Consider the following 20,765-nt stretch of genomic DNA (forward strand, 5'->3'; position numbering starts at 1 on the left):
TACAGCACTCAAAATACTCTGCATACTACATATTACTAGAAAGAACAGAGCAAATTTTTTCACTTACAAAATAATATTTTTTCTGTATAAAAAACTATTCTATTTTCAAACTCGTAATAACGTATTTTTGTCACTGAAATATCCGTGGTGCTTAATTCTATATTTACGTACCTACGTATGTTATTTTGGTTATAGCAACGATTAGTCGAGCCAATGTTGAGAACCTCTACGATTGTAGAGAATGCGCTTGCGCCAATATCATTCTTGTTCAGACTTTGAAACCAACGAATACCCTAGGTTTACCTCAGTCGCTTTCCAACCAGCAAATCGTACGACGTACGTAGACACACGTTTCGAGCTAGAAATCATCTCGTCAATATAAGGTAAGTTATGTTTGTACGTATTCTTGAATGAATAATTTATTGAAAGTTGAAATGAAAAGTGCCATGCGTTTTTATAAATTTTTATCGATTACTTCATACGAAAAACTGATGCAAAAGCTGATGTTTGACCTGCAATGAGATTCGACCTTGACTGACATTTAGTCTACACCCAGTCAAACACTTTGTATCTTGAAATAATATGGGCCTATACTGAAAGCATCGCTCGATATTTTATTGTACATCGCATACGCAAATTTCTAAGGAGATACATGTTTTCATATTGTAATGTGATATCGTACGATCATACGATAATGTATAGATATACAAGTCAAGCTCAAGTTATATGTAAATAGCTATTGTTTTACAAATCTTAAAAGCAACAAAATTAATGACTTAACAGTTTGAATTTATGCTTTAAACGAATGCTGTACAGAATTTGTTCATAATTACGTTTTTGATATTTATAAAGTAATTAAATTTCGCTTGAAGAACGAAATTATTTTTGCTTCAATTCTTAAATAAATTGAAAAATATATTAGTTTTAAGGAACATAAATTACGTTTAAATGAATATCAAAAAAAGTTACTTTCGCCTAAATCACCTTTCGTCACGTGATCTATTAACGCGTGACTTCGAAAGAACATTTTAAAGTGCGCAACATTTGGTGCTCGATACGATGACAATTCGTGTATTTTATAATCTGAAACATCAAAACTCTTCGAATTTACGTATGGAAATATTTTATATATAATTTGAGCTTAATAATTAATTTTAGAGAGAGAGAATATAAGTTCCTTCACATTACTTATCAATATAACCTATAACCGATAACATACATATGTCTGTCATAACAGTGGAAATATTTGTATCTTTTCAGCTATTGTAATAAATTCTCTTTTCATACAATATGGTACAGGAAGAAGAACTGGAATTTGAAAGTTACTCTTGTTAGAGAGATAGAAATTATATAAGATTAATAAAATTCCAATTTTCGTTGCATTTATGTATATACATAATTTACATGTTGCATATTATTTGTGAACAGTTTTTCATGGTTCTAAGTGCACGCAGATACATAACACATTGTATAAAAAGAACATCTAATAAATTATCACACTAGAATTGCGTTTAATTTTTCATCGCTGCTTTTTAATGTCTATCTTCATTATTTGCCAATGATGGTCTAATTTAGTTGCATTTAATATATGTAATCAATATTGCGATCAATGATGCTCGTAGATGGATGGAATTAGATCGGTCGTTTACAAGCATTGTACAATCTTTGCGAGAACTTACGCAATACGAAATATGCACAACCTATAGCACTGTACGTGACCACTACGTGTTTAGGATCATTTTGACAATACTGTTACATGTTACGTGTAAGACGAAAAATTAGCAGTGATGAACACGTGACTCTGAATCGAGATACATCTATTGTCCACGCACACTATTGCAGCCGGATGCACACGTGTCAATTTTTTCCTGAATATGTTACGTCGTCATAAATTCTCTCGTCTCGTAATACGGTTAAAACTTTGGCCAATGATCAATTTCGACATTTCGCACGCACTTTTAGCGCCCTCTTATACTGAATCTTGTTCTTAACGAAATGAAGTATTTAAATTTACGAATGGATTATTTGAAAAGTTGTCGTTCCTCTCATGTGATAAAGTGTTAAATATAAAATATAATACAGATTAATAGAGATTGTATGTTGTGAATGATGATTGGTGAAAATAATTAAGTAACTTTCACTGTTTACAATTACTCATAGCTTTCACGTACATTTATGAGACATGTTTTTATGAGAAATCGATAATGAAAAAGTGAAATGAAAATATTTATTAACTATATACTAACTACGTATAACGCCATTAGTATTTTGGTTATAAGAACAAGCTAATTCATATTTAAAAAATTGTCTATTTTATTGAATTTATTCAATTCATAACTTCATTTTATCTATGAAAGTGCTATATATTATAATGTTTAAATGCTATTAAATAATAAATAAGTTATTTGCACATATATAATAGTTACTATACTAATAACTTGTAACTTAAATTCTTTTACAATGCATGTGAAATATATTAAATGCAACATTAATTGTCATGATTGTTATTGTCTCATCCCGCTAATACAATTATACGAATTATATTGCACAAACTTTTACTGAGTTCTTCCATCGCTTTCGAACTTTCACTATATATTTTGTTTTATCCTGTTTCGTGTTTTAAATAGTATTGTCATTACTCCTGCATTTTCTACCAATCGTCATAAAGCTTTAATATGATACATAATATGTCCATAAGCAGTTTATCTACCCATGACCATAAATTTCCATGAATAACCAATCACAAAGAACTAACAATCTGAAAGAAATGGAAAATGGGAAGATAAAGGAGAACCCACTCAACAGAATTCACGTAGTCAACCAACTTCGATATGATAACCTCTTATTATACGGCCAGAGTATTTTTTATTTTCCAAAGAAAGAATTCTAGAGTATCCATTATGTAGACTATCTGCCTTATCTTCTCTTCTCAATAAGCTTATTATTATTTATCTCAGTATTGTTTTATTTTGCACGATACAAAGAAGGATGAATTTTTTCCAAAGGTTAATTATCGTGAATATACGATAACTCGTGATCTTTAATCTTAATGTCAAGTCATCTCAATGTTAAATTACATGATTCAAGATTACCGATCACTACACATTCCAAGTCAATAGTATGTGTTAATATCTTCGACCGGTGCATTACAACTGAGTCGCGGCACTCTGACGTCACCTTTCAATTAATCCTCAGCACGAATCGAGTAGTCGATTTTATGATTGTTTTCTTTCTATTTTCTTCAGTCCACACTAATTACCTCTGTTATCAATACACTGTAGATTTTTATGCATTTATAGTAAAAGTACAAAATTGCACAGAATGCATATATATGAAAAATATATAAAATATCCAATTGCTTTCTATAATACTTGGTAGATAAGGCAATCTTCTGCTTTTTTAATTATATTCTTTACAATATGAATTTGCATAAAAATCCACAAACTAGCTATTAGAGCTTCGTATGTATAACACAAAGACTCGAAGAACTCACTTTACGCACTGCATGCGCGTTAGAAGGTTCGTAGGTTCATGCCGAGAATCACCGCCAGGTGCGCTCCGTGTGACGTTCACCTCTTTTGAATACCACGGGTTAGACAGAGTGGACGCGCGTCGCGCAGGCGTCTTTGCTTATCCGTTACCGATTAAACCACAGCAAAATTATGCTGACGTTATTGACCGCCCGCCAACAAGATAGAGTCATTGCGCAGATGATTTTTTTAGTTGCTGGGATTAGAGGATCCGTTAGGTGCATAAATTTCTTAAAAAACAGTTCAAAAACTTCTAATTTTCATACTATACAGTATACAACGTAGTATTATAAATTCCGTAAAACTGTTTGTTCTTAGCAATTTAGGTTCAGCTCAGAATGGAAAAAAGATGTAAAAGATGACTGTATATGATTATGATAGCTTGTAATTCTCTATTTTTCACGTTTTTACCTAATCTATTTCTTAATCTAATAAATTAGTAATTAAACGAAAATTAAATTATATTGGAGTGGAACTTTTTTCTCGAGGGTTGGAAGTTCTAGGGATTTCATTTGAATATCCCGCCTATGTAATCTCATATATAATTCTATTATTAGGTTTAAATTCACTATAGAAATACAAATGATTTACGTTATACGTAATAAATTAAAATATTATACTTTGAAATTTTGAATATATAATTTTTTTACAAGCTATGAATATTGACATTATGTTAAATACTGTTATATGAAATGTTGGTAATTTGTGAAACTCTCTTATACTTCTATAAGATTTTTCAAATCAATTCGACAGATTTCTACATCAACTGCTTCCCTTCGACATGTGTAGCTTTATTGGAAAATTTTACGAAATTCAATGGTTAAAAATTCAATTCGCGTCTGCGCGAATAGATCCCGCGTTACACGATTCGTGTATCGACCGACACAAGAAAACGGTTCACGAATATTTTTACGGATATTACCTACAATTGCTAAGCTATGAAATGGGTTATTTGTCACAATATGTAGTATGTTTCATACATTTCCCATTGTACCATTTACATAAAGGAGGTCTTTTCTTATTCTACATGCACATTTTTACTTACATTTTGTTTTACACGTATTTATTTTTTGTTTATTGTACAAAGAATTTATTGTTCAAAAAATTCTGCAGAAATCAAGTAAATTTTCAGATAATATTGTAAGCTAAAATCACAATATCAAATTATTGTAAAAAAAATAGTTCTCCTTTATCCATAACCATCGCTTACAGTTTATATAGGCTTATTAAATTAAAACAAATATTCATTATTACGTGGAATTTGTTTATAGACACTCGAAAGCATTAATCGATCATTCTAATTAATCTCAGGTAAAATAGCTTCTACAAACAGAACACTTGTCTGTGTCAAATCAGTTACGTTACAATTAGCCTACGTTGAGTACCTTTACCTTTATGAACCAGAGTAATAATTAGAAAATTTATTCTGGGAAATTATTCTGCGTATGATCGAATAAAGGTAATTAACGAACTTATTGATCTCGGCAAATTTATTTTAGTCGTAAGAATGTGTTGTAGTCAAGTTATACCCCACATCATCGATTTGCAAAGCGTTTAAGGGAAATATTTCTAGTTTGATGAAATCGAACTTGTATTGGTGGTTAGCTACAAGATAACCAAGTTGACTTTGAGACTTCAAGATACGGTTCAATGAATCGCTATTGATGATACAATAGTAGTACGTGTGGGTCACTTTTCATCAAGAAACGAGATTGCATTTTCCCGACAATTCCATTCCTCCTTCGTAAACAGCTTTATCACGCTGTGCTGCGATAACACGGTATTTACATGCGATTGCGAAAATTACATTATCGTCGAAATGTGATCATTCGAAAATATCAAAAATACCGACGGTAGATTCATGGTTGGATCGCGTGGAAAAGTTTTAGTATTGTATTTTAGAAAGATACAACAAAATTGACGCAACACTGTTGCGTTTATCTTGATGTTAGATCTAGTACTTGGAATTTATATTAATTTATAGCCTGTGTTGTGTCTAATCGTAAGACTAATACTTTGTTATTATCTACAATCCAAATAATTATTTTCTATAACTTAAAACGCTATAAAATATCAAGACTTAAGTAACTTTAAGTATTTTAAGTTACAAGATTATCTTTTCATTATCTAATACAATAATTAATTAAATATTATTAAAATAGTAATATCTAAGTAATATAAATGTTCAATTGAAAGCTTTCGTTTCTCCTGTTTTGTTACTATTCAGTGTCCAATACGATTTTATTTCCTCAGAAGAATTGTCTAAAATATCAAAACGTGGAACAAGAATTTAATGCACTACGAAACGGCGAATTCTGCAGCTTTATTACGTTATTTTATTACAGTTGTTTTCAATAGTTCTAAAACTTCTCATTGGATGGACGTAAAAATATCGCGTACTGCGATTCATCCAATAATTCTAGATCCTCGACTCTAAAGATCGAGGATTGTTCTTTAACGTTGATCCGATTTTGATGTTATTTTAGGTGGGTAGCAGAGTCGCGACATAAAAATCCTCGACTATATCGCTAGGGGAACAATTCAAATAATTCAACCGCGTCGTGCAAAAATGAACGCGTTAATTGGATTCTTCCGTTCTTTTTGTAGGAAATTCATCAATGTGTAAATTCTTTATAAAGGATTTAAATTTTATTCGTATTATGTGACGCGGAAGATATTTCATTTAAAAAGCACTGCATGAAATATATTTCGAATAAAAACGTCTAAAAGTTACATCGGTATCTTAATGAACATTTATATAAGAATACAAACAATATTATCTTCTGATTCATTGGTGTGTTTTTTGTAAGCAATAAGATTGTAAAAGACTAAATCTTATTCTGCGCAGAAATTTCAAGAACAATTACGTACGTTACTAGCTCTAACTTAGCTTATGCCAAGTATGAGGTAACGGAATGCATTTTAAGCATAAATTGCGTCTCCGTCATGTGCCTTCAAAATATTGCAGCCGCTCGTCAAATCGTTGCATTATTTATTCATATCTCACAGTAAACATCAGAATAGCGCTAACAGTAATATTAATATATGACAGTTATTTTTAGTAGGAACGAAACCATGCGAAAAACAAATAATTAATTTTACTAATACGGTGAATCGAAATACGGAAAAATAATCGCGTCTATCGCAAATTTATGCGAATGAACGTAAAAAGTAAAATTGCAAATTTTCTTTTGTTTCGCGTACGCTGAAATTTGATCAGAGACGGAAATTTTATCGACTGAATAAATATAGTTCAGTTATATAAAGTCTTGTTAACATGTTTACTTACATTTTGTTACGTAGGATCTATATCATGTCTAGATCATTATTACTGTCCCCTAAAGGAACACAAATACAAATTCCACATTTAGATTCCACTATTGCGTAATATGTGCTAATACGTAACTCTCTTCAATCATTTGCAGATCGAGTTTATCCCTTTTGTGGTCCTATTTCGAGCTTAATTCGTTCCATTTTCTCCGTCCACTTTCGATTTTAATGCGTAATGTGTGTGTGTGATATTATTTTATAACGTAATCAAAATGCACGAATTTAGTTTCGCATGATTACGAGAGTATAAAAATACAATTGAAATATAAATGGCTTTTAAAAATCATATTCATCGAATACGAATCAATTGGAATAAAATACTGATCGCTATTGAAGATATTAAACCACAGCTCGAGCAAAAATAATCAATAACAACGAATAACATTTTCGATAGAAAACAGTTGCAAGAAACACTGCAAACGATAATTCTCTAATTCGGCAAATTCCAACGTACTTCGTCGTACGGTCTATGTACTTGTTCCTTATCGTGGCTAGAAAAGCTCCTTTCCAGCTCCGTGAAATTTTCAGGCCCAACCCCCAGTGTCGAGCGGCTTTTATATCATTTATATGGCCAAAAAGCTTTCACCCACACGTCTCGTTGTCGTATTTCTCCCGAAGCGTGACTTTCATTTCCATGTATTCTTCAGAGGCTTTATCCATAGCGCGTGGGTAAGTCGTAAATGCTTTCCGAAATAAGAAGCGACTTCTTTCCCACGTTGGTCGTCTAAAAATCGTTTTAAAGGAGAAGAACAGGAAGAGAGACAGGAAAAGATGCTGGAAGCTTAAAAGAGTTTTGTCACGCTCGTTTTCTCTCACGATTGTTCGTGTTCTTTCACGTCTAACCGGAAATTCCGATAACAGGACATTCTCTCGTTAAAAATTTGTTCTTGTCTAGAATTATCAGACTTAACGATAATTGAGCGTAGCATTGTTGCGATTAACCTTACCGCGGTCCTCTGTGTACGAGGCTTTCGGAAATAAGCTGCATTCCACAAGAATAAAATCCCACTGTTCGCTGGTCAGCATTACAATCGGTTTCCTCAGAAATGAAAGGACGTACTACTATTAATTAGACCGCGGATTTTTACGAATACAAGCAAGGAAATAAAATTTAAACAGAGGCCTGTTTCATAATTTTTCTTACTAAAAATTAGATGAGTGCTCTACTTCCGGGACTTTATGTATTTTTGCATTTTTTACTAATCCGTAATCCACCGATAACGATCCCTTTATCTAATTCGGAAAGACGGCTTTTCTTTATATTCTTAATCACGAGCTAAGTGACGCCTTTAAAAATCAAGTTCGAGGGAAAAGAATTAATGTTGATTAAGATATTAACGTGGTTTCTCGGGAAATTAACACGTAACTTTGTAGTTGCCTGCAACTTGCTTAGAGTTTCCTGCAACTACCGTTGGTACCTTCATTTGGCTAACGAGTTGTCTGAATGTTTCTCCTACTCACGCCGCGCGAGAACTCTGTCGATTATTTATAGAATCCATCGATTCGCATTCAATTTCGTTAAATCTCGATCTTCCCGACTAATTTCCAATGGGCGTGTTCACCGACCGTTCGCTGGTCGAGAAATTAGCGAAAATTCGATCGTGACTTGCGCAAATTGCGGTGATCAATTCCCCCATCAATCGCGAGCGATTCATTTTCGCTAGGTTTTACGTAATCGCGCCGACGATCGGAGATTGCTCGAAATTGTAAATGGCGGGGGACGTGACTGAGCGAACCACGTGTCGATTATTCAACGACGAACAGGCTTAGCCGTGTTAGAAGTTTGCTATCGCTACAGCTTCATTACCAAAGACGATCTTCCTCGGAGAAAATTCATCTACGAGATGAATGGAAGTTGGAAATTCATCCAGGCTTGGGAAAGTCTGACATGTAATTCCGCCTCGTGTAATTATATTCTCGTCCATAAGTACACCGGATATTTGCTGCTTTTGATGTTCGTTAATCTTCAAAATACTGGATCAATTTTCACTCATGCAGATCGTTCGCGTTTATTATTTTCTAAGCTTCGTCTTACTATTCTACCAAACTATATAAATAATTTTATTTTTGCAATAAATTTTATATTGTCACATAGCGATAGAAAGTCTATCCGTTTAGTTCTATGCTATGTTATTATACAACGAAACATTCCGCGTTCATGACATTAATGAATCAGTCTGAATTTATAATAAGATCTTTAAAACACGTATAACTTTGTTACATTAACATTCAATGTCATCTTTATTTTGTAATTACATTACCAAGCATATAAAGTGTCCGGTGATTTATGGCTGGCAATGTACAGCCATTTTCATGAATCGCAACTAGAGACCCTGAATTCTCAATTCTAGCTTCCTCCTTATTGCTCTCTCTACCGTTTGTTAACTGCTCGCTCTGTACTCGTAGACGAGAGGAGCGTCTACTACTAATGGCGAGCAGGATGCAAGAGAGCACAGGTCCCGCGTATTTCGTGTGCCGATGTCTCAGGTCACGGATTCAGGGTGTGCAGGGGGATAATACAGGCGTAGCCTCGAGAACGTCTGCGCGTGCTGCATTGCGGCTAGCCCACTCCCTCGTTTCGTGCTGTATAGGCGACAGGCTGTAGATAGGATAAGGACAGGGGTGGCTGAAGCGTAGGTGGAAGCGAGACAGCGATCGAGTCAGGAGATTGAAAGGAGTGGGGTGATACTGTGTAAAAGCAAGACGGTAGATTAGGAGGAAGAAGAGAAAGAGAGAGAGAGAGAGAGAGAAAGCCGATGGAAAGAAGAAAAAGATAGTTGGTTAGTGCGGGCAAGACAATGCGAATAGAGGGAGGTTCGACGAAAGGGAAGGGAGAAGGTAAATGTGGGAATGTAGGCGAGTACGAGAAAGATGCGGTTGTACAAACGTGTAGGAAGAAGAGAGGCGAATGAGAAGGATGATAGAGACTGAAGCAGAGGTAGGGAAAGAGGGAGAGAGGGAATGTAGCAACTACCCCCCTGTTTTGCAGTTACGACACTGCACTGCAGCCAGGTACCCCTGCCGCCTCTTGGATGGGGGCGAACTAGCCGGATAAAGCCAGTCGTCGTCTCGTGTTCGGACGAGACACGCGCCTCGGCATAGTTCTCTCTCCGACGAACCGCAAAGATGTAGTCGAAAAGAATATTTGGGTCCTCTCGGCTGGGCCCGGCGGAAGACCAACATTTCGTTAGCCGAGAACGTTATGTCGCAACGATCGGTTTACTTTTATCTTCTCAGTCACTTTTATCTATCTATCAGATCTATCGGTGTTATCGGTGGTTTTATGGTGTATTTCAAATAAAACCCGTAAAACGCCAAACGTAGCAGGAACCGAGGAAAGCAGAAAAACAATAAGAGAAAGAGAAAGTAACGTAAACGAAATTAATTTCAAATCGACCCGATAATTAGCGAACTAACAGTAAAGGAAACGTATTATCGTTGTTGTTATTATTATCATTATTATTATTGTCATTATTATTATTATCGTCGTTATATTATATTTATTATCCTTGTATATACGCGTGTTCGTAATACGCGAGTCGCGAGATCCGGCGATTTATTTACGATCTGAACTGGACCTGCATCAAACCGATATTCGGTGGAACAGGTAAGAGATTCAGAAAGATCCAAGAGGTTCATCGAACCATGATCTTTGCGTAGATATTTCATCGTTATTTCATATCTTTATTCGTTCAAAATAACGACTTGCATAATGATATAATCTTCTTTCTTTATTGAAAAAGCTTTCTATTGTTAATAGATAACGATCGCATTCGTACAAAGGATAACGCGATTATGCGTTTGTGCAACGTGCCGCCGTGAGAATTGCAACTATCAGTTTATATCTAATCATCAGCTGACTTGATGCGACGTCTTCGCGAAGACTTTCGAATCTGTTATCGACATGAAAAAAGGTGTATTGCAAACTATTTCCAATGAATTATTAAAAACCCGTAGACTTACGTTTCCACGATTCGATACTCACGTCTGGCACGTTAATATAGATAACACTATTAGCGTCATCGTGTTACTTTAAGAAATCATTATCGTTATCATGATGACAGGACATGTAAGAGATTCTCTTTTGATGTTATTGCATTGTACGTCAAGAAAACGTTATCGCTTTCGGGACTCTTCGTTCGAAACGAAGACGATTGGAAGAGGCAAAGATAACAAGTTATGGTAGTAAACTATGGTAGTAAAGGCTAAGAAAAATAAACGTAGCAAGCAACCAACATCAGGCTTTGTGTACCGTTTTATCGATTTTAATCTCCCTACTCGCGCGATCTTATTCATATCTCTCTCTTCTCTTCTCATTCTCTTTCCTCTAAACTTCGCAGCATAGCGTCAACTTTTAGAAAATCAATCGACCGAACGAAATCCGGATCTGTTTCTTGAGAAAGAAAGACCTACTCTTCTCCTGTACGAGTCGTTGCTACAAAAATGTCGTTTAAAGGTCTTCAACTACATTAATTCCACGGTACTGATTAGATAAACCGTTCTTATTGGATTTCAATATTATCACGTTTCGTTCTTATTCGATTTCATTTTTATATCTTTCTCAGGTTATTCATCCTGATAACGAGATCTCTTTTTCTTTTTCTATTATTATTGCACACCTGACGATGCATCTGTATCGCGTGCATTCACTTTGTTCGTAAGGCCACGTAAAGAGAGGGAAAATTGATTCATTCGATTCGATTCGAGGGAGTCGACGATCTTGTTGATTGAGATACAAAGTCGTTATGATAATTTACAGCTTTGTGCACGCGCGCCGCGATGCTTGTTTACGGTGACTGTTGAATGGAGACTTTCATTGTAGCTGTTTTATCGATCTTGTAACTCGCGTCTGCATCATTTACTTTACAGCCCTCGATGCATGTGCGATGATAGGGGTGTGCGTCGCAGGGAAAGGGAGATTTTGCTTGAAATTCGGACAGAAAGGTACATTACGTGGTTGCCGAAAAAGAAATATACGACGTATTAAACGAGACAAATCTAGGCCTTTCTGTCTTTGTGATTCGGATGACACAGCTGGTTTTTATTTCGCATTGTTAAGCGAGGACCAAACGAGACTGTTATGCTCTTCGAATGTTCGCGCTCTTAAGTTTAAGGAAGAGCATTGGCATTTTCTTCTAAACGTACGAGTTACGTGTATCAAGAACGATGCACTGCTTACGATTATCTCTTGAAGATTACGTCGTTTAAAGTATCGCAAAGGCATTATTGACTCTTCATTTTTACAAAGTTTAAAACCCTACGTTGATATTTTTTCCTTTCTTAAGCTTCGAATTCTTTGATGTAATTTTATGTTCTCTGTATTTTTTTCTTGGTAAAGTATTAATTTGTTATTTCGTTCTTATATAAAAAAAACAAAAGTTTTTATTATACTTTCCAATAACTAAGAAAAGCAATTATGAACACATGTTTAAAAGACTTCTAAGGTCTACACAATTCGTTGTTAAGGTATTCTTACTTTGTCTACTATGGAGATTTCCTAATTTCAGAGTAGAATCTAAAATGATACTGGTAAGTGTAGTGATGATAAGATTCGTGAAATTTCTGTAGTCTGTAGCAGTAGTGGAATATTTTCGGGTGCTTTCTTGCGATACATTTAAGAACAAACATACATATTTCATACTGTTTTCTTGAAGCTTGAGAAAAACCAATTTACGATAATTCCATATATGATACACTTCTAAAGATCTGTGGCTTATCTGCTTGCGTAATTTTTAATCCTTTTATTCCATGCTTTATCTGTCTGTCATTCTGTCACGTTTTAATTTATTAGATATGTCGATCTTAATAAAAGTAATCATATATTTTTTTAACGTTCCCAACTATTACCAGAAATACTTTAATCCTTTATTTATTATCTAGTGGTAGGGTTTTCAACCTATTATTATTCGTGTACCTTCGTGAAATGTATAAAAATAACGTACCCCTCGTGAAGATAAATAAGACTATAGTTATAGTATGTGGTATTATTATGTATTATTAATTATGTAGTACAATAGTGAGATTAAAATAAAACATATATTTATGTACGCATTAAATTTTCTATACTTAAATTATATACACGATTATACATAATACATCATATACATGATACATGATAACTTATATACATGAAAAATGACATAAACGTTTAACAGAACTTACAAAATTATAAAAGTTTTAATAAGCAATCAAGAAAATGGTTACGGCGTACTTTTGAAAATCTTGTCGCGTAGTCCAAGTGGAGAATCACTGATCTAGAATAAAGAATTTTAATTTCTACGATAATTATGACGAAGTTATATAGAGCTTCGTTTGAAAATCATTATTCTTAATTTGATTATTCAATAATTTCGAGGATAGCTGAAATATGTAGTTTCCTGATTCATAAAAAAAAGCTCTTCTATTTAACGTTCTTTCCAGTTTATCGTTTATTTAGGTGACAGTATAACACAATGGAGCGCGATGATTCTGTTATCCGCTCATTTACAGTTTTCACAGCCACGACAATTAACGGAGGAATTTTCGAATTGTTCTCGAAGCATTCAGCATTGTTCCAATAAGAAAAGTCGGTCGTATTTCTCACTGTATCGATAATGGTTTTTTCAATCTGACCAGAACGTAGAGCAACGATCTCACAATAATCGGCTGTATATATCCCGTTAAGCCATTTACACCGATACTTTGTTGGCCTGTCGAACTGCCATAAAGTTGCAAACTTATCACCAAGCTTACTTCTAGTATGTTCTATTTATCAACGAGCATCTACGTGTCCATTCTTTGCAACAATCCTCGCAATTTCTCCATTCGCCTGTCCTCGCGCATTGATTCTTCGGACGCTATCTCTGCTGAATAAAGATTCATGTTCAACATATTGCACGTTACGTTGTAGTGAGATAAATGGTTGCTCTATTGGTGGTTGGAGCGCCTCTTACGTGTAGAGTAGCGTAGAGGAAGATGAAGACAAGGTAGACGATATGTTTGTCGCTGTTGTTGTTTTTCGAGAATATTGAATACGTTAAGTAAGATCTGTCAGTGATTGCAAAAATTTTCAGCGACCTTCGGATTACCCTTAGATAAGAAATTATCCATTTATGATTGTAAAAACTCGTGATCCAGTCGAGTATATTTAAATATTATGATAACAACTTATAATGTTGGCTGAATTGTTGACATATTTATTTATCTAACAGATTGTTCCTTTATCTTCTATTTTGAGACTGGTATCGGAAATTATTCATATAAATTATAATTGTAGTACTCTGTGCAGCTTGTGTCGCGTATGTACAATTACAGGAGTCTCTAATTAAAAATAACAAGTATAAAGCATAATAAATGTTCGTAAAGGTTCGCGAGTCAACCTCTTTCCGGAGAATGGGCCTCTTTAAAAATGTTTACCCGTATAAAGGCGTTTGTACAACTCTCGAGTACAGCACTCGCGGTAACGAGCTACAAATTGACGTAATTGCAACGAAAGCAATTAATAGTCGAATCGTATACGTGCACGATGCTTATGATTCTTCAAAATTTTAATCATGACTTGGAATTTACAATGATATTTATTTGCTACGAACGAAAATATTTATCTCGGTCAATCATTATAGCTGCTACTAGTAGACTGAGAATTGTTATGGAAATTTGTATTTTTACGAATCTAATTAATAAACAAATGGACTCTAAGTAGAAATTTTATTTCATCCATCGTATATTATAGAAATTACTATACTTCGGATATTTTGTATATGTTTGCACATTGCGTATATTTTTTCCAGTTTTACTACTTATATAAATCTATTTATACAAATAAATACTCTTAAATCTACCTTTTTTTTTTAAATTTTAAATTTCTTACAAATGAACAAAAATCTCCAGTCTAAACGTTAGTATAGTCGTATAATTATTATAAGACGATGTTGTAGAACAAAGTAACGTTAATATTTCTCCACCGTCAACCACAAAATAGAAAATTACTTATCATCAATAACAAACTTCTCCGCGAAATCCAATCAAGATGAACCATGAGAATAGGCACCATGGATTCCTTTAATATAACTATAAATATACGTATGGTATACCGATGACCCTCTCGTATTAGTTAGGAATATAGCGGTCTATTAGCTCGATGTGAAAGCGGTGGAGCGAATGAAGACGCAGAAATGGGTCAAACTAACATTTTCTTTTTATGAAATATTGACGTTGATGGGACACTGTGAAATTCAATTACGCTGCGGAAGCCTTAGTGGACATTTGATATTTCATGTGCACAATGCCTATGGCGCGATCCGACGTATCGAAAGGCTCATTTTAAAAGAGAAATGAAAGCCCTAGGAGGGGTCTTTGCACTTGAAATTCTACCCTCTTCCCACGCAGATCCAATAAATAACTGGCCTTTGCAGAAGGATTACGGGCGAAAGGATGTTGCGCGTTATCTTTCAATGTTTTCAAACCATCTTTCTGTCTATATTACTGTAAGATTTATATACCAAACATAACTTGATTCTATCGCGATCGGTAATTTCCTTACATTCGTGAAGTTAAAAATCACTTTAATTAAAATTAAAATTATAATTAGACAGAGTAGATCTACGATTGATTGGGATTTCCGTAATTGACCAAAGGATACGAATAATAAAATTTCTTGTAAGATGTTATACTTGCGATTACTTGTTATTTGAAATTAAAAAGAAAATACTCCATAAAGAAAAAATATCTAAGTTTTTCTATAGCTCAGTATTGTTTCCTTGTATCTTTCTGTTATTTCAGGAAATGATGTAATTTTACGTCAGTGACTGAACGCGTTATATATACATATGTGACTCTATCAAACAACTTAGCAAATGTATTATCTGCCAACAAATATCATATGAATATTAAAGCTATTATCGGATGTGACAAAAACTGTTATTTAATTAAGATCATAATCAATTTAAAAAGACTAATGGCTTCTCCATTAATCACTACCGAATTATTAATTATATTTCGAAGAGGTCTTTATCTCTTGCAGCTCATTATATGAAAGTTCATTAATCAGAAAGTTCTATCTTCTAATCTTTAATCCTAAGAATTATTTATGGCACCTTTCAAACGACGCTATATCTTTCTTGAATTTTCCTCGAACGTTTCATCTTTTTACATCGCATCTCTTCCGTAGAAAATGGTTGCGGAAAAATACGATAAGCTCGAACCTGAGCTGAAAGAGGAATTGAAAAAAATCGCCCAGCAAATCGTGGCACCTGGAAAAGGAATCCTCGCTGCGGATGAATCGACAACAACCATCGGCAAGCGTCTTAAGGACATCAACGTTGAGAATACCGAGGACAACCGCCGAGCTTACAGACAACTTCTTTTCACCAGTGCTAAGGTATAATTTCTATCTATTTATTCAATTATTTCCTATCTTATCATTTAGGAAAAGATTTGACTTTGTTTAAGTACTGATAGTTACCAGTATTCGAATATTGTCAAATTTATGTTCGAAGAAATCGATGCGCAGTTCTTTCAATCCTTTCTGATTTCTCAGATTAGTGAAGAGATATAATCGGCGATGACTTCGTAGATATTTTAAACTCAAGAAGATGGAAGTTAATTCATTTCATTGACAGAGCAATCATTCTACGAAGAAAAGATCTTTACAACTCAGGAATGCTTCTGATATTTCTTCTCCTACATTTCGTTTTCTCAAATTTGTGATTTATCATATCTTTCAAACCATAAATTTGTAAAAAGAAACAAACAATCTTGAAGTCTAACGTTATATTCTAAATTATATCCTTCGAATACTTTGGAAATATTCTATCTGCTACTTTCAAATGTTGTTAAGTATATACTTCAAATATTTTACCTTTCTATATCATCAGCGTATAAAATTTACATACCAAATATATTCGTTCAATTTTTCTTTAATAATCTATTTTATTTATCTTTTAAAGGACACCATCGGCCAGCACATCTCTGGTGTTATCCTGTTCCACGAGACTCTCTACCAGAAGGCCGACGATGGAACACCATTCGTTGAGCTCTTGAAGCAACGTGGCATCTTGCCAGGTATCAAAGTGGACACGGGTGTGGTACCATTATTCGGCACCGACGATGAATGCACCACTCAGGGTCTCGACGGTCTTCAGGCCCGTTGCATCCAATACAAAAAAGATGGATGCCAATTCGCCAAATGGAGATGCGTGTTGAAGATCAAGAAGGACTGTCCTAGCAAGCTCGCCATCTTGGAGAACGCTAATGTCTTGGCTCGTTATGCTTCCATCTGTCAGAGTGCTAGGATCGTGCCAATTGTTGAGCCCGAGATCTTGCCTGACGGTGATCATGACCTTGCCCGTTGCCAACAAGTCACGGAAGAGGTTCTGGCCGCTGTGTACAAGGTGAGGGGAATCTGCATATTGATCTGATTTGTTTCGTGTAGGGATACTGGCGTCTTGCCTCGTTTATTCGATAGATAGAAGCAATAGCGATGCACAGAGTCGTTAGTATAATTGGAATCGATTATAGCTATTTGATTGAAAATAGAAGGAAATGCCATAAGGCAAGATAGGATGGTTTCAGAGTCTTTTACGTTGTGGTATTGGTCGTGTAGGTTGCACACTATAGATATACTTTTCTCTTAGAATGGAATCTATTATCCAATATTTTCTATTTTCTGTAAAATAAATGCTATAGTATTTCTGTCGAGACATCAATTTTAAAAATATAAATTTACGAAGTTATATTATTTAAATGAAGCGTTAGCCATACTAGCAATCTGTTAGACATATTGCTTATGACTCTTGTTTTCATTATAGAAATATGAAGAATTTGAAAGTAATTAACTTTAGTTTGACGCTTTTTTATGTCCAGTTATTTAATTGTAGAGATTTCATTTCTTCTTTTTATTGAGAAGTCGAAATTTCATCATATTTGACGTTTTAGGCACTCTCTGATCATCATGTGTACCTCGAGGGAACCCTTCTGAAGCCGAATATGGTAACACCAGGACAGAGTTGCCCGAAGAAAGCATCTCCTCAAGAGATCGCAGCTGCTACCGTGACCGCTTTACTGCGCACTGTGCCACCTGCAGTACCTGGAATCACCTTCCTCAGTGGTGGTCAATCAGAAGAGGAGGCATCCGTGAACTTGGACGCAATCAACAAGTTCCCAGCGAACAAACCTTGGGCACTGACCTTCAGCTACGGTCGTGCTCTTCAAGCTTCTGTTCTCCGTGCATGGGGAGGCAAGAAGGAACAAATTGCTGCAGGGCAGGAAGAACTTCTCAAGAGGGCTAAGGTAACTTTCAAGCTATGTTATCCTATTTCAGATTTCCTTCTTTATGTTTTATAATTTCGAAGCATTTCTCTTACTTTTTGATGTGTGCTGCTATGTCAGTAGAATAAATTTTTCTTACTTCTTTTTTATTATTGTGACTAACCTAGTTTGACTTATCTATGTTTTCTTTTCTGTATGTAATTTTGTGTACAAAAGTTTAAAATATCTTTTCTCTTTCTATGTGCTATTTATGGGGATTTACACTATTACCTTTCTTCTCTACATGTATTTTGCCATCACTTCTTCTTTTCTCTAGCTATTGCACTTTTTAGCTTTTTCTTTTAATACTTAGAAGCTTTCCTTTCATCTTTATATAGTCCTATCTTTTTACATTTTTACATCTTATGTACACATATACTATAGTTTTCATTTCTTTTATATTTAGATCCTATTCTAGTTTATTTTGTTAGGTTTAATTATTACTGTTTTATTTAATCTCTACTTTTTTTAACATTTGTTTTTTGCATGTATGTATACTGTGTGATTGTTTAGGCAAATAGTCTAGCCAGCCTAGCCAAATACTCTGCTGGTAGCATTGCTAGCGCAGCTGCAAATGCCTCTCTCTATGTGAAATCTCATGCCTACTAAACTTTCTTCTTTTTCTGAGACATGTTTCCATAGTAAGTATCGTGGATAAGTTCTGTATATATTTGCTTTTCTATGTGTTTATATTATATGTACATACTGATAACATTAAGTGTATTTAAATACATATTGTTACTAATTATCGTTTCTAATTGTAAGTTACTGTTAATTAATTATTATACACTCCACAAAATTATATCCATAAAATAAATGTTGACCAAAAAATTGTCGGCGGCACACTTTTTATTTAAGATGCGATAAAACGTCAATAAAAATCGTATATCAACTTTTTAGATATCGTTACAAAGGGGAGACTTCCCTTTTCTTTACAAGAAACGATTCCTTTTTTAACGAATTTCAAAAAAGATTTTCTAAACATTGTAGAGTCGTTCGAATTTGTCAAATCTAAAAAGAAAAAAAGTAACTTTAATTTTCCATTCTGTTTTATGATATAAATGATATGATATATGAAAGAAGTTTTGAGAAAATTCAGTTCAGAGAAGGGAAAGTAGAGGCTTTACCCTTTAAAATGAATCCAGGTAGATCGTTGTACGATTTTCCTTCACGAAATTATATTCGATAACTTTCCAGTTTTCAGTGATCTTTTAATTTTGTGGAGTAGTGTATTAATATAAAGTTTGTCTAAAATATATTCTTGTATTTATAGGCTAACAGCGAATCGGCACTCGGCAAATACGCTGGTGGTGTGGCGGGAGCTGCTGGTAACGCAGCGCTTTTCGTCGCAAACCACGCGTATTAAATAATCATTAGACATCAATAAGGATTAGACAATTAGATCGTTCGTCAAACATCGTCAACGTCGATTACCGTTGCCGGCATGAAAACATTATCATCGACAGTGAGGATGGGGAAACGAATGGAGAAAGACTCAAAAAACGCTTCGAAATCTCGAAACACAAAATACGATCGCGCAGCTTCTGTATAATTTTATGTTTTTATTTACAAAAAAAATAAACCTTGAAATCGAATCAACTGAATTTTAACTAGTCACGATAATTGGTACGTTTTCACGTTAATTTTCAATCGATATGAAATTTTGAAAATGCGTTTTAATCTCGAATATGGAGAAGCTGAGGGATATAGATTGTGTTTTACGATAAAACCTATTTCTCAGGATCACGCTGCTGTCGACCACTATCGATTCTCTTCATCGATTGTCGTGTTTCTAAGGAAACAAGCTACGAACGATCGCCGCTATTCTTCCTGCTTTTACACTTTCTATTCTAACCTTCTGCGCTATCCTTTCACTCTTTTCCTCGCCTTTATGTTCGTTCTGTCTAGGATTACATGATGCGACAAAGAGTGTTTAATGTATGTTTCATCGAAACTTCTGGCGAAGAAATAGAAAACTCTGAAGATTTACGACAATCTTGGAGAGAATGTGGTCGGCATGTATGTACGCGAGCCTATTGGGTAAAGTCAGTTGAATAAGATACAGGACAAAATACAGATAAAGATTGTTTAACAGATCGTGAACAGATTTCGTGACATTCGAATTACGCACGCGTTATTATATTCTGTAACACTACGGATAAAAAGCAGATATATATATTATATATATTGTCAATGTCGTTATAATATTCTACGTGTATAAAAAGAAGCAAAAAAATAAAAAAGTAAAAAAAAAAAAAGATAAAATAAAAATACATATTAAATGTTGTTTGTTAGTAAATGAGTCGAATATTATGAAGTCGTAATAATTATGTCATTTACCTATGCAAAATAAATATCTTATATATTATAGATATAAGTAACGTATTGAAAAGTATCTCGTACATCGATGTTATATCTAATATTTTCATTGTAATCTAGGTCACCAAATACACTGTGGAGGGTATCTATTGTGTCTCTTTATTTTAAACCCACCTCAAAACATATATACATTTTCAACATCTTATAATTTGAGCGCTATGATATTGTTCAAATTCTCGTAAATAATGGTCATTAAAAATGATTTCAATATTTATTTTATAACGTTAACGTTATTATATT

At 34.2% G+C, this 20,765-nt stretch overlaps 1 protein-coding gene and 1 long non-coding RNA gene across 4 annotated transcripts in view; one reads left to right on the forward strand and one right to left on the reverse strand.

Moving 5' to 3' along the window:
- LOC132907296 (uncharacterized) overlaps positions 1-20,765 on the reverse strand; it is a 61,673-nt gene that overhangs the window by 34,776 nt on the left and 6,132 nt on the right. The window lies entirely within an intron of this gene.
- Positions 270-20,610, forward strand: LOC132907247 (fructose-bisphosphate aldolase-like). 3 transcript variants are annotated; one of them, XM_060960169.1, is made up of 6 exons: positions 270-383; positions 16,009-16,218; positions 16,787-17,230; positions 17,775-18,128; positions 18,660-18,787; positions 19,420-20,610. In XM_060960169.1, exons 2-5 carry the CDS (start codon positions 16,012-16,014, stop codon positions 18,753-18,755), a joined length of 1,101 nt encoding a protein of 366 aa, XP_060816152.1. In that variant the 5' UTR covers positions 270-383; positions 16,009-16,011; the 3' UTR covers positions 18,756-18,787; positions 19,420-20,610. The 3 variants fall into 3 exon arrangements, with proteins under 3 accessions (XP_060816152.1, XP_060816142.1, XP_060816162.1); XM_060960159.1 differs by lacking the exon at positions 270-383 and adding an exon at positions 9,907-10,467; XM_060960179.1 differs by lacking the exons at positions 270-383; positions 18,660-18,787 and adding an exon at positions 9,909-10,467.

This window comes from Bombus pascuorum, chromosome 1 (assembly GCF_905332965.1).
Source record: "Bombus pascuorum chromosome 1, iyBomPasc1.1, whole genome shotgun sequence".
Classification (NCBI taxonomy): Eukaryota; Metazoa; Arthropoda; class Insecta; order Hymenoptera; family Apidae; genus Bombus; species Bombus pascuorum.

Bases quoted from the DNA above. Each gene is read 5' to 3' on its own strand.
- LOC132907247 (XM_060960169.1), top strand. From the start codon at position 16,012: ATGGTTGCGGAAAAATACGATAAGCTCGAACCTGAGCTGAAAGAGGAA. The intron at 16,219-16,786 runs GTATAATTTCTA...TATCTTTTAAAG, and splicing joins TTCTTTTCACCAGTGCTAAG to GACACCATCGGCCAGCACAT. The intron at 18,129-18,659 runs GTAACTTTCAAG...GTGATTGTTTAG, and splicing joins AACTTCTCAAGAGGGCTAAG to GCAAATAGTCTAGCCAGCCT.